The sequence below is a fragment of the Haliotis asinina genome, chromosome 15 (genome assembly GCF_037392515.1).
Source record: "Haliotis asinina isolate JCU_RB_2024 chromosome 15, JCU_Hal_asi_v2, whole genome shotgun sequence".
Classification (NCBI taxonomy): Eukaryota; Metazoa; Mollusca; class Gastropoda; order Lepetellida; family Haliotidae; genus Haliotis; species Haliotis asinina.
This window is the reverse complement of record NC_090294.1, coordinates 915,608-929,237: the sequence shown is the minus strand read 5'-3', so window position 1 is coordinate 929,237 and position 13,630 is coordinate 915,608. Positions and strand designations below refer to the sequence as shown.

The 13,630-nt window shown below is 42.8% G+C and overlaps 1 protein-coding gene across 1 annotated transcript; it reads right to left on the bottom strand.

The window, feature by feature from the left end:
- Positions 1-730: 730 nt before the first annotated feature.
- Positions 731-13,413, bottom strand: LOC137266451 (uncharacterized). The gene is made up of 15 exons (XM_067801950.1): positions 13,325-13,413; positions 12,723-12,840; positions 9,672-9,875; positions 8,722-8,964; positions 8,453-8,604; positions 8,058-8,174; positions 7,097-7,208; positions 5,777-5,949; positions 4,800-4,907; positions 3,935-4,030; positions 3,544-3,667; positions 2,878-2,987; positions 2,272-2,454; positions 1,748-1,841; positions 731-848 (listed from the first exon to the last, which is right to left on the bottom strand). The coding sequence occupies exons 1-15, from the start codon at positions 13,349-13,351 to the stop codon at positions 766-768; spliced, it is 1,944 nt and encodes a 647-aa protein (XP_067658051.1). The 5' UTR covers positions 13,352-13,413; the 3' UTR covers positions 731-765.
- Between the last annotated feature and the right edge of the window lie 217 nt (positions 13,414-13,630).

Below are 13,630 nucleotides of genomic sequence, written 5' to 3'. Positions count from 1 at the left end.
GACAGGCACCTACTGGGCAGCACACATACTCGCCCGTCTAACCCACCCAGACACCGCGGATTCCACAAAAATGGACGTCGTACGACTGGTAGTCCTGACCACGTGGTAGTAGGAACACACAGTGTACTGATGGCCTTGGACGCTACTGGCCTCTGCCTGTCACCCAGAACCCTCGCCCCAAGTGACCCATTCCAACAGCAACATATACAGGCTGCATACTGTCAGATTTAGTTTCGTCTAGCCTTTGTCAATGAGTTCAGGGAGATCCTCATTAGCGGAAAATGTTGATAAAATACTTGAATGTGAAACTATGGTTTTTAACGAAGCATTCTACACCAGGGGGATCCGGGTACACCTACCACCCCGTCAACGCCATCCATCCTTGGCGTGGGTGTTCAGTTCCACCACAGCGTGTCAGGAAACCTCACTCTGACACAGGTGTCGTTATTCTAGGCACCAGCACATGTATTTTTAAATAAACACCCAAGGATCATTATTAGGGCTAACCTGAGAACCCAAGTTTATCCGTCCCCCAGCATTCAGGACAGACCCACTCAGCACGGCCCAGACGACTGTGTAACTTTACGGGTGGTTTTACGTGTTATCGTCAATATATCATCCAGAGTTCAGCATGTAAGGGGAGACTTTATGGTTGATTGACGGTCATTCTACACCGACAGTATATCATTTACTGGTTTCAAGTTTCATGGACAAATTCTCAGATAAGATAGCACTTGTATAAAGTTTATGTAGCATTATTTGTATTTATTTATAGCAAAAGAAGCTGGTGCCAGCTCCCATGGTGCCTCCGACTATAATCATCGCAAACCCCACGCCGGCCATCGTACCTGAAACATGCAAGGGATAGATACATGCTGAACGTAACTATTCATGTCTTGTTCTTGTGTGTTTGAGGTAGCAAGCTCATCTCATAAAAAATCAAAATGTTTTCCGGGCACATTTTTTTCAAAAGTGACGAGGGCGACAAGGCTTCTTTTTTAAAATGTTTTGTTAGGAAAAAAGTGACGAGGGAGGAACACGTTTTTATTTATTTCTTTTCTCATACACCTTGGCAAGTTAAGAACGTGTTAATGAGTTGGACATTCAGTGACTCCCGTTCTTACAGACACTCATTCTTATAGTGCACAAATGGAAGATCGGAAAGTCAGAATTATTGTATTGTAATGGAAGTAAAAATTGTTACGCGCACAATTAAATGTGACGCGCAGATGCCCGAGAAACATTTCACTTTTTTATTAGGCCTAAAGGCGATATAGCTGACACCGTTGTTACAGTCGAGTGAGTGGGTCGTGATGTCGTAACATGACCCAGTTATCACCCAAGTTATATCTTCTGCAGCCATTAAGGCCAGGACAACTCAGCAGCTCAAGAACGAATACTTATAATATACACTTGATGCTGTAAATCCGTTTTAATTCCGTGTCTTGTGTATACAACACAAACGTACCCATACATTCTGTTCGTAGACAACCAGGAAAGTATATTCAGACCATTTTACCGTGGGCAGTATAGACAGAGTTATCTCCCATCTATTGTAACTATCTCTTGGTCATTACTGCGGCTCGTCCATGATCAATGTTTTCGCCAACACTCCTACCTTTCCGTAAAACACATACATCCACGGAAACGACATGTCATGGTAACATGATTTCATCCCCAAAGTATGTGCATCTCTACAATATATACACCACAGGTAGAACATGAGTACGTGTGTCAAACTACCTACCTGGCCCAAAGCCAATGATGCCTGGTTTACCGAACTGGTGTTTCTCGTAGTCCATTTCTGTCAGGCTGTCCGACATGACGGTGATGCTTGGAGCCTGTGGGAAGCACGTCATGGATTTAACGTCTTGCTATAATGACACCTATACAGCGCCGTGAATGAGAGAGTGATTATGTATGATTTTCCGCCGCTCTTAGCAATATTCCAACACTATCACATCGGTGGACACCAGAAAAGTAGAACATTGCCTTCGATTTTGGAAAACAATCCCCAAGAATATGAAATGGCCAGTCCCCTGTCGAACACCGGATGTCGACCTCATTGTGAGTGAATCCTTCGCAATGTTCACGGCTGGCTCGCCTAAGTGGAATCAGTTTTGTCCGATGACCGAGACAGGCTTATCTGTAGATCTACAAACTTCGCCTCGTCGCTACATGGAGGAAGTAAGCCCGATGTTCAGGACGTTGACGTTGACGTTCGAAGCCGTATATATACAATAGGCCTGTTTCACGTTGGCGTCTACCTACCTGACCGGAGCCGACGAGATAGTCGTTCCAGACGATGGTGAAAGTACCCCCTTGGACAGAGTTGATAAAGGTGTTGGCAGCGTCTGTCAGAGATACCTGAGGGACGACGCTGGGGTTGTCGCCGACGACAGATGCTACGTCCAACATCTCAAATGTGACGTGCACATCCTCGTCAAGGTCAACCTGAAATGTCCCCACGAAGGTAAACATCGTGATGACTCTTACAACGTCGTTTTCTGTCAGTATTCTACTAATGTTGACTTATCATATGATTTTTCGACTGTAAAGTTCTTCCAGAGTATGATCTTTGGTCTCTCAGCACCACGTGACGGCGAAGGATCACCCGCCGTGGTCAGCATCTAGGTTCTGCGCCTCTGTGAACGTTTTCAACATATTTATATGATGGAAGTGTATGAACGGGAAATATAACATTAGTTACCTTTATGACTTAATTATTTATGACCGTTACTTTAATCCGTCTTTAAATAAGATAACACGTCCCAACTTCTCTTAACAAAGTGTTTTCTAACCGTAACAGAAGTAATATTCCCCATTCTGTGTAGAACCGTAATAAAGTCATAACATGTCATGAGATGTATTGTTCACCTTAATGTTGGCGACTCTGAGGGAGGAGATGTCGCACATGCTGACGATGGTGGACATGACAGAATATCTGAAGAGTTCCATGTTGTCGGAGATGAACTGCTCGAACTGACCTGTTGTAAGAGAGTGGAATGCAGTAAACTACACATCCTGAACTATAGACTGAGTTTTGCTGTGCTTCAGACAACTGGTCAAATCCTGTCTCGGATTACAACCCTTGGTTTGTCTGTACCAAAGCACTTTGACCTTCCTTCAGTATTCACTCCTAGCTGAGTACTCTATTAAAATGTTTGCTATAGATAGACATGACAGTGGTAAAAAATATTTGTTTGTTTGTTTGTTTGTTTTAAAATAATTCACTGTCGCACTCTACATGCTGTAGCTATATGATCGAATTAATCTATTTATGGACAAGACACTCCAGTTTTCTGCAATTACTGACGCCAGTCCTGAAACTGTTTACGGCAAAGCCAAGCATACGGTTACAGCAATGTGAAAGACTTGAGACGCTGAACAGAAAATGTTTAACATTTGAATCATGACTGCATACCTAAACCCCACCCGACGCTCCATGTCGGGTATCGAACACGGCGAAAGGACAACAAACACAAACCATTGTACTACTCTGCTACGTGACCATATTCTCGTCAAGTTACAAGAAAACCTCACCGTCGACAGAGAAGTGGAACATTCGCCTGTTGTCATTGACGTAGCATGGGCTGATGTCGTAGTTAAGGACGTTGGGCACTGATCGGTCAAAGTCGAACGCGTTGAAGTTGTAGATGGGAACATTCTACAAAAACAGCTTTGAATCTATCTCGGGTTTCCTCATAATAGTGGCATAGAACCATACTGGTTACTTCCCCTGCTTGACGCTACTGCATATACAACTGCCCCACACCCTTCCTTGTTACTCGGCTCACTGAAGCTGTTTTAAGATATGTAATTTATCCCATCAACAAGTGTTTATTATACGTTTAGACATTAAGAAAAAGCGTGTTTATATAAGATATCAATGAACTTGCATCAGTCTGTTATGGTATTGCACCAAACGTGTTACCTTCCCTGATGGGTCAGGAGACCAGGCCCGCATCGCGACTGGGACACCGTCTCCTGGAAACACCGCAGCCACGTCATTCCACGTCGTCCAGTTTTTCTGGAGAAGACGGACAGAATGGTCAGTTTTGGTTCAACAGAACACAAATTCGGCGTCAAGAGTCTAGGAATTAACGATCTTTTTTACGAAGACGTATTATGTAACCATACTCGATCATTGACTATTGATTAGTGACGATTATGTTTGGCCTGGTTCATGGAACCCCTAGCGGTACGAATGGCATAAACATAGCTTAACGTATCAGGAGCGAGGAAGCCCTAGTTCCAGCTGGTATTGCTTTGTGCAACTGGTGTGATGTGAGTGTTCCGTGACTAAAGCGCATAGGTCCTGGTGACTAACAAGGTAAAGATGTATTCCTAATTCCAAGAGTAGCCATTTATCTGCATGAAGAGTTGCAACTCTTCACTTATTGCATATGGACTGAGTGAGTGAGTGAGAATTCGTTTACGCCGCATTTAGCTACATTCCAACAATATCTCGACGCGGGACACCAGACATGGGCCTCACACATTGTCCACATATAGGGAATCGAACCCCCTCCGTTTCCAGCGTGATGAACGGACGCTTTCACCTTTAGGCTACCACGAATCTCTACTAGGAATAGAAGTGTAACTTGTAGTTAAGGGGCACTATGACCGGATGTTGTTTTGATGTGGGCGGACAGCACCTGAGTTCCCTGAGCCGAGCTCAGTCATGCAACCAGTCAGCACAAAACGTACGAATCTGTTTCTCCAGACCATTTCTGGAGGCACCTGACATAGGAACAACCATTAGCAGTAGTGCACATTCCTATCTCTGGTTTACTTACGCTAAGGAAATACCATTCCACAGTAATGTTGTCTTTAACGGAGCCGCCGAAGCCAGCATCTTCATGGTATCCCGTCCACGTATCGCACATCACTCCCCGGATGTTCCTCTGGAATAGTGATGGGTTATGTGGAGCTGTTGTTTTCACGTTCTTTCGGGGCAGCCAATCATATGATAATCACAAATAATTCCTGATAGGTGTCGGACTCTTCCCTATCTAAAGGAGTCAGGAGTACTACCCACCAGCAGTGATCTTTCTGTGATCCCGAACATCACATGCTTCATGCTTCAGGTTTTAGGTGTTTGGCTTATTGTTGAAAAAAATCTAAAGTCAGCAATATATTATCAGATCAAACGAACCTTAGTGCTAGTTCTCAAATATCAGTTTTACATGTTCCATTTGAAAATATAATTTGACTTAAAATCTATTAAACGTTACAAATGAATATAATGCAATGTAAAATACTGGTTACTATTTTCAATATCGTATTCATAAGCACAAAAAGATTACATTTAAACCATATTCGGTGGAAGATACATGTCTGACCCCAATCTTCAATCTATCAAATTTCATTTTGAAACTTTATTTAGACAGATTATCTTTTACAAACAGGAAAAAAACATTACGGGGATGAGTAGTGTGTCAGTAGGTACACATGCTTTTAAATTCAAAGACATACATACTTCATGTTATTTCCTTCCTATTCTGTCAGTGTGAGTGAATACAATGTGATCGTCTAATGTCGTCAAAACAAAACAAAACAAAACCAAAAAAAAAGAAAAGACCAGAAGCCTGTTCCTTCAATATATTTTACTTTTGTTTATCATTGGGGCTTTTGCTTCCCTTGGCTGGAGCCCAACTATGTCACAATATGTAAATTAAAATGTGAATATATGTTACTTGGTATTCACCCTTTTACCCTTTAGACTGGGTTTTAGCACCTACAGCTGTTGAATTGTCTTAAATGCCACGCCTACCTGTCCGATATACGTGTAGCGGTCTATCATGTTGTCCAACAGGAAGAACTCCTGGGTGGTCAGCATTCGGACCTGACCAGAGGAGCCAGCCACGTGACGGTACAGGAAGTTACCGTGGTCAATCTTGGTCACCGTACAGTTGCCTAGCAACTCATCGATGATGTAGGCCACTCCTGTTAAACACAAATAATGATTACAAAACATCTGGATGCTGAATGGAATTGTTTCTGTGAGTGAGAAAGTGTATCATCAATGAACCAGCACCACACATGCTGGTAATGAGACTGAGGTCAAACAGTGTACCACGTCTGGAATCAAATACGTGAATTCGATCGGACGAGCGATCAGGAACACAGGGCCACCCTAGTGATATCAACTGCATAATATTCTTATAAGAGAAGGGCGTCTACATCTGGAAAAGAGGATTCTTGAAGCTAATGGCTACACCGTATTCAAGAGCAGACGGTATGGTAGTCGCGTGGAAGTACTACTAGTAGTTGCTTGCTCCGCTCATTACCCAGGAACAGTTTGAGAACGCATACATGTTTCCTAGCACGGGTGTTATATGTGATTCAGCTAATGTAATCTGAAACATCTTGTATTTTCGTGTGACTGTACCAATTCTTGCAGTATTCCAGACCACGCTTCTAGCAGGGCAGAATGCTCTATATAATATTCCGTTGTTATCATCGCCTTAAGAAAAGTTCAATTCTACACCAATTTTACATGTCCCAGGAGCGAGAATCACAAGTAACAGCCTGCGCTGTGAGTCCCGAGTTCTCACCTGCGGAGCGTACGCATCGGCCACTAATCACGTTCATGCTCTTTACACAAAGATTCTTAGCCGAGTGTTTCAAGGTGTAAAATATTACATGTTAGGATTACAAAGTATGCAATGTGAGTCCGTGTGAACAATCACAGAACCAGGGAGCTGAGGTAACCATGATTTACTTACATAATTATTTGCCCCAAACCGAATATCATGGGCAGTGGTTAAAAGTCAAGGGTGACAAGGTGTGACAAAATCCACGGACCGAATTGATAAAGGATTAAATGGTGGGCAGGAGGGGTACAGCTGGAGCCAGGTAACCATATGCATATGAGAGGTAGGATTTATGTACATTGGGATTAGTGGCTCCTGTGAGTGGCGTCTAGAAGTTAGTGTGATAAACAACGGAGAGACTTCCATAGATGTGCAGCATGATGTCAATCACTTAGTTGTAGGACAAGGAACATGCTTAGTCAAATAATGGATGCACATATAGACATACATGGAATGTTAAAATGATACATAAAATATAAATGTCGTTATATCATCACCTGTGTTGAAGTCATTGATTTCCACCATTCTGTTAGCGCCGTATTCGGTGTTGGTTTCCGCAGAGGGTTTGTACCTGTAGGCGGCAATCTGTTGGTTGACGTCATACCTTTCCTGTAACACGTTACAGCATGCTGCATGCCGGGTTTTACTATGCTGCATTCGGAGTTATAACATTCGGCATATCCGGTTATAACTTGCTGCATACACGGTCATAACATTCTACATACATGGTTGTAACGTACTGCAAACAAGGGTATAACATGCTGTACACAGGATCATAAGATACTGCCTACTCGGTCATAACAAGTTTCACATTTCGGTATATATTGATACATACAACGTTAGAAAATTGTGCATACATCGCCATGATAGGTAAAACTGCACACCTGTATCTAAAATGTCACTACATGTAGAGTCACTAAAATGTATATCATGTTCCCCTAAACGCTAAAACACAGTATGCAGACTGTTATCCTGCTTTCATCTGAACTGTAAAACATTTTGCATACACTATTATCTCTTGTTCCACCAAACGCTAAAACATGCTGTAGATACCGTATAACATGCTGTAAGTGGCTATAACATGGCCTAAACGTTAAACCACGCTTGCACAAACGTTATAACATGACAAAAACGTTATAACTTGGCAAAAACGTTATACCATGCAGTACTCAACGCTTTAACTGCTGTACACCATGATACGACATACTGAACACTTCTCAGACATTGAGTATTATTCACAATGTAGAGATTCGCATGGTTTCGTTCAGTCGTACATTATCTAGTGTACTACAAACACACAAGACCCGCGCCTCTTAGGGTGTAATGGTGACTTGCTTTGGTACTATGGTGTTCAAATATCACTCTTTCTCTTTCGCAAGCACACGCACGCACGCACGCACGCACGCACACTCACTATCGATGAAAGTTTACTTCCATAAAGGCTTGATGTCCACTGACCTCTAGGTACGTGACCTCCCCACTGACGACCTCACCCACCATGGAGAAGCTGGAGCTGAGAGCAGGCATCGTCTTCTCGTTCCTGCGTTTGGGGCACACGATGCCGTCTGGGATCTCCTGAAGCCAACACAACGATGACGTGTTACAGTTGGGCCAGATGAAGGACTAGGTCACAGTGTCATCACTACACACCTGGTTTCTGGACAATACGTGGACAGCTTAGAGTTTGAAACATAATTCAAGAGAAAGTAAAGGACGTCTGTTTGGACTGCAGCTGATATATGGGATTTCATGTTCTTTAATGCTCACGGCGCTACGGTACCTTTGAGATGGGAGTCTCCAAACCGTCTATTTGTGTTTTAAATGATTTCAAAACCGATAACACCAAGTCTTACAAAATCCGCTTGGGTGGCACCGTTTTCAAAACCGTAGAAATTGTACATGTGATCAAATGTATGAGAACTGGTCCCACTGTAGACGATTCCCGTCACGTGAGCAGACACCGGAACTGACTCCTCTCCTAATGAGGATTCCCAGTTGGATTTGTCTGAAAGGAAGAAAAAGGCGTGCTATTCACACAACTTGTTGTGTCGTTGTTAATAATCCGAATCAAGTGCGGCCTACCTAACGACAGAATATCTAAAACGAAGAACACGTAACTCACCTGAAAAATACCACGTGACATTCATAGTTGCATCCATTTCCGGCCAGTACTGGCAGCTGTACCACGTGTCTACCTGAATGCCCCGGATAACTGCCTTCCCGACGTACACCTCTTTGGAACCATTTGATGTGAAGTGCAAGGCCCCGGATGCAGAGAAGATCTGACCTTGACCTTGAATTCCAGGCGAATAGCCGAAGAGAAACTTGGACGAGGAGTCTCCCAGGTTTTGCACCTGGCATTTCGCTACAAGAGTAGTATTAACATAAAGTTAAACGCCGATAATTCAAACTTCTGATTAACTCGAAGTAAGGTCCCTGTGTATTTTTAAGTTAAGGAGAAATATTTTACGAATGTCTCTTAGACACAAAGGTTTCTTTCTATATTAATTGATAATATGTTGGTAACATGGCTATATTATCATTTTATCACAGTGTATAACAATAGCAGCTGCAACAGTGGTAGTACTGATAATAATAAAACCATTTGTAATAAATGTCTCGCTTGCACCCCTAGTACACTGTCGTCAGACTCCCCATTGTTCTCAGTTCCCTTGGTTTGGTACCTCCTGATCTCTTGGTGCATGTCAGGAGAGTGCCCGGGTTCTCTACCTGGAGCACAGCCCTTCTGACACTCTGGGTAATGCAGAAGGCTTCAGTGTTGGGGAGTCTACATATTCTCGGGATGTTCTTGGTGGGTTTGGCTAAGCAATGATTCCTGGGAGAAGTTTCATTCAGAATGTGGGCTGTGTGCAAAGGGGACAAGGGCCCTGAGCTAGTGATGAGCCTTTCAAACCAGACTTCTTAATCTGTGTAACATAGTCTGTAGTAAAAACAGCAGCAGCAGCAGCAGCAGCAGTAGTAGTAGCAGCAGCAGCAGCAGCAGCTGTTGTAGTTGCAGTGGTTGCTGTCGGGGCTGTAAACAGTGGGATCGGGTCTGTTGTAGGAACTTACATGTATCAGGTAAAACATTGAGGTAGTCGTTAGAATGGTAGTCAAAATATCCTTGGAACTTGGCCCCCTTCTGAATCTGAGTTATGGCTCCTCTGTTCCCGTAAAAGTCGTATGCTTCCGTCACAATTGTCGTCTGCTTCTTGTCCAGTAAGTTACATTCCACCTTGACATTGAACTGGTCGGGAATCTTCGGTTTGGGGTGATCTGTAAGAGAAATAGACACTTGTGTTTACTGAACCTTCTGATGTAAAAACATATTTATTTTTTTTTTGCCGAAAACGTGCCCTATGAAAATGACAAATTGATATGATGGAAAACAGATCAAAGGGATACATCCTTCAGTAACACTTTAGTAACACTAGGTACACATGGACATTTGATTGACATGAATCAGAAAACTTCTTTGATTGGCATTCTAGGAGTTGAGGAGTTGACGAATGGGGACATTTTTATGGATATACAACTTCTTTACTCTATACAGGCGATGTTCCGACATAGATTCTAATGTATGACAACACTAGGGCAAGGTACATGTTGATAAATATACAAGGGATGTAACAGGTCAGCTAAAGTTCAAAGTCGGCAATTATCTCCCCTTAATGGCTGCAGACTGTAACTGTGCACATGAACTCCAAACAAAACCTATACACGAGACGAAATGTGCTAACTAACGCGGCCCATTAGTGTCTTTCATGTTGTCAAGTGGTCATTAATTGTTTGAGGCAGCATAGAGAGTATTCTTCCAGTCATGACATACATCCGAGACAGGTTTGACTGTGGAGTTACTTTCTGAGTGTTGATGTATAGATCGTTGTTCTAAGTTATCATAACCTGATTTGTATTTACACTGGACGCAGTAAAAGAGCATGACCTCGGCACACAAATGGCCAGGATTGATTGTATACTGGCGCTGTGAAAGGGTAAATTATTTTGTTACATTCTAATTCTCTCATGGCACGACTGTATTGTTGTGATCGTGTGAGTGTATACATTCGTCCAACTATAACACTCCGATGTCATCGCGTTTTGCCGGTTTTCTAAACGATCTGACAATATGTTTCCTGACTTATGAAACGCGATGATTTGTTGTACTGAAAGTTGAAACTATACAGTCGTTTCTTAGACTCTCTTGTCTTTTGCCAACTTGTTTGAATGATCCAGGTTGATCTTCCACAATGAATTTCGCATCTATGCGGTTCGATAGGAAACGTGTTCCATTGCCAAGAGCGGAAGTGAAAACAACATACGTATCCATTTCTGTAAATTGAATAAATTAATTCTGTGTAAGAAAAATACTGGACTTGGCTTGGTGCATGCTGTTTTGAAAGGTCACGGCAGTCTTGACGAACGTGCCTGGCTGTACTAATCGATAACTTGTCATGGGGAAACACATGGATATGTTTCAGGTAGGAGGCAATTTAACATGCGTTCTTTACACTTCACATGGCGAACTTCTCACAATGGTCTTGCAAGTTGTTTGCTTGTTGTGTGTTGGTTACGTCTACACTGCCTCGACACTGCTGTCCACAATACTCCAACAGTATGACAGAATCCAGGAGAGAGCGATATATTAACAAAATCCCCATGACACTAGCCAGCCGCGCCAGTGGCTGTGGACATTTGCTGTCCCGACTGGATTTTTACCAGGAATGGGCTAGCAGGCAAGTGCACTGAGCTCGTGCACACGAATACATACACACATGGACACACACTCACATACAAATAGACACATACTAACACACAGAGAGAAAATCCAACAAATACACACACACACACACAGAGAGAGAGAGAGAGAGAGAGAGAGAGAGAGAGAGAGAGACTTATAAACACATGAGGCGTACAGAGAAAATTTCTCACACAGACACACATACTGACACAGAAAAAACAAAGACACGTACAGGCGTACACACTGAAATTCTCACACAGACACACATACTGACACAGACTAACAAACACACATAAACACGTACAAACGTGTCGACATCTTAGTTCCCGTGCTGGGACATATGCTGACAACAACTCCGAGATTGCTCGTGCAGAGATTTATACGTCAGACAGAGAATTTTGAATCCTTGCTTTTACTGGAAGCCAGTTGAGATTTCTAAGAACAGGAGTGATGTGTATTTTCTAGGGAGTCCTTTTCACAATTCCTACTGCCGTAGTTTGTACCTTTTGAAGTTTGTCAAGAAGGACATGAGGAAGTCCTACATAGAGGCTGTTACAGTAGTCAAGTCTGTACAGTATCAGGTATCTAGGAACAAATGTCCCCAATCACGCGGAGATTCCAGGAGTAAGCCTTACAGACGTTATTAATCTGAGATTCCATGGAAGGAGTTGAAAGAGTTGGGTCTAGCAGGACACCAAGATCATTCACAGTCTGTGATAACTGAAATTCCAGTCATGGATGGAGTGATGGATGAGATGGTGTTGTGAGATAACGCTAAAAGTCCTGCCACAGTAGAGGAAGAATAGCACTGGAGCTAGAACAGATCCTTGTGGGACACCATGCCGCAAATTCACTGTAGATGACTGATCAGCTGCGCGGCGAATGTCATTGATGACTCAAAGGCTGTTTCAGTGCTATGGAACTTACAGTAAGCTGGCTGGAACTTATCTAGGAGAGAATTATTTGCAACATTTGAAACAGCTTTTTTTCAATGGTTTTAGACAGGAACGCCAGGTATGAGATGCAAATAGATTAGAGATTTCATTACAGAAATGAGTGTTTGAAAGTAATTTTTCCGTGATGGTGGAGGCCGATAGATACAACCCACCCTGACCTCAGACTTGTTAACTGTGACACAAACATTCAACTGTTGAAACGATTTTGGAGATTCGTTTGTTTTTGATTGCGTAACCTATCTAACAGTGATGAATGTGTAAAACAGTGGGGACAGTCCAGATAATTTATAATTTATTTATCTAAAGCAAACAAGAGACAGTAGATTATCCCAGGAGAAAGAGGTGCACACTATACATACACACACCCTCTGGAATCTGCCTATCGCAATGGTGTATAATGATATAGTTTACAAGTTTACAACTCCTTACATTGTCCTGTCTGGGTAGGCTGTGTGCACACACTGCTGTCTTTGGCTGACATACAAACATGGAAGATGGTGATGAGCAGGATGAGAGTCTTCATTATGCTGCTGCGAAGGACATATGTCTGTAACGAATGAGTGAATGAATGTTATTGTAAGCCGTAAGGAATACGTTACAGCTCCACCACAACAGTTTGTATTATTCCTTGCTATTTACACACAAGGATGCCTGATTGGTGCAATGTATACTGTACTGGCGATAACACATTTATCACAGGCCGGAGAAAGCCGTGGTGTGACTGTTGGTGTGAATATGTATAGTGTCTTCAGTCAGTGGATGTCATGGATACAGAGTATACATTCAACAACCACCATCTCCTCTTCCCTCAAAAGTCAGCTGGGACCACTCGTTTACTTCCGACGCCCTTCCTCCCCCACCCCGCCTCCTTACTACCGGGAACCTCGGAACACAGTACGTCCTCATCCGTGTCGTATAGAAGGATAACGCCCCACCTACACACATGACGCCGAAATCAGTAACATTTTATACCAGTAGTATGTGTGACAATTTATGTTAGTGTTACGGGGTATAAATGAACGCTAGCTTACCTTCCCAGTCGTTGAAATTAAAGTCATCCTCCTGTATACCTGTACCCTGAGGTTTGGTTGATATCACCTCGTCCCGATAACACACAGATAACAGTAAGACGGAGATACCGTATCTCTTCAGCCATATGCAGTGAGTGTTTGGAAAGGTATTTCAGTGATGTGACAGGGGTACACGATTTTACACGATACACAATGATATGTTCGCTAAACAAGGTACACGATGGTAATGAAAGGTACACGATGGTACACAGTGGTACACGTGCTCATAGTCGTACTGAGGGTGTGGTGATTTGAAACGAAGAATGT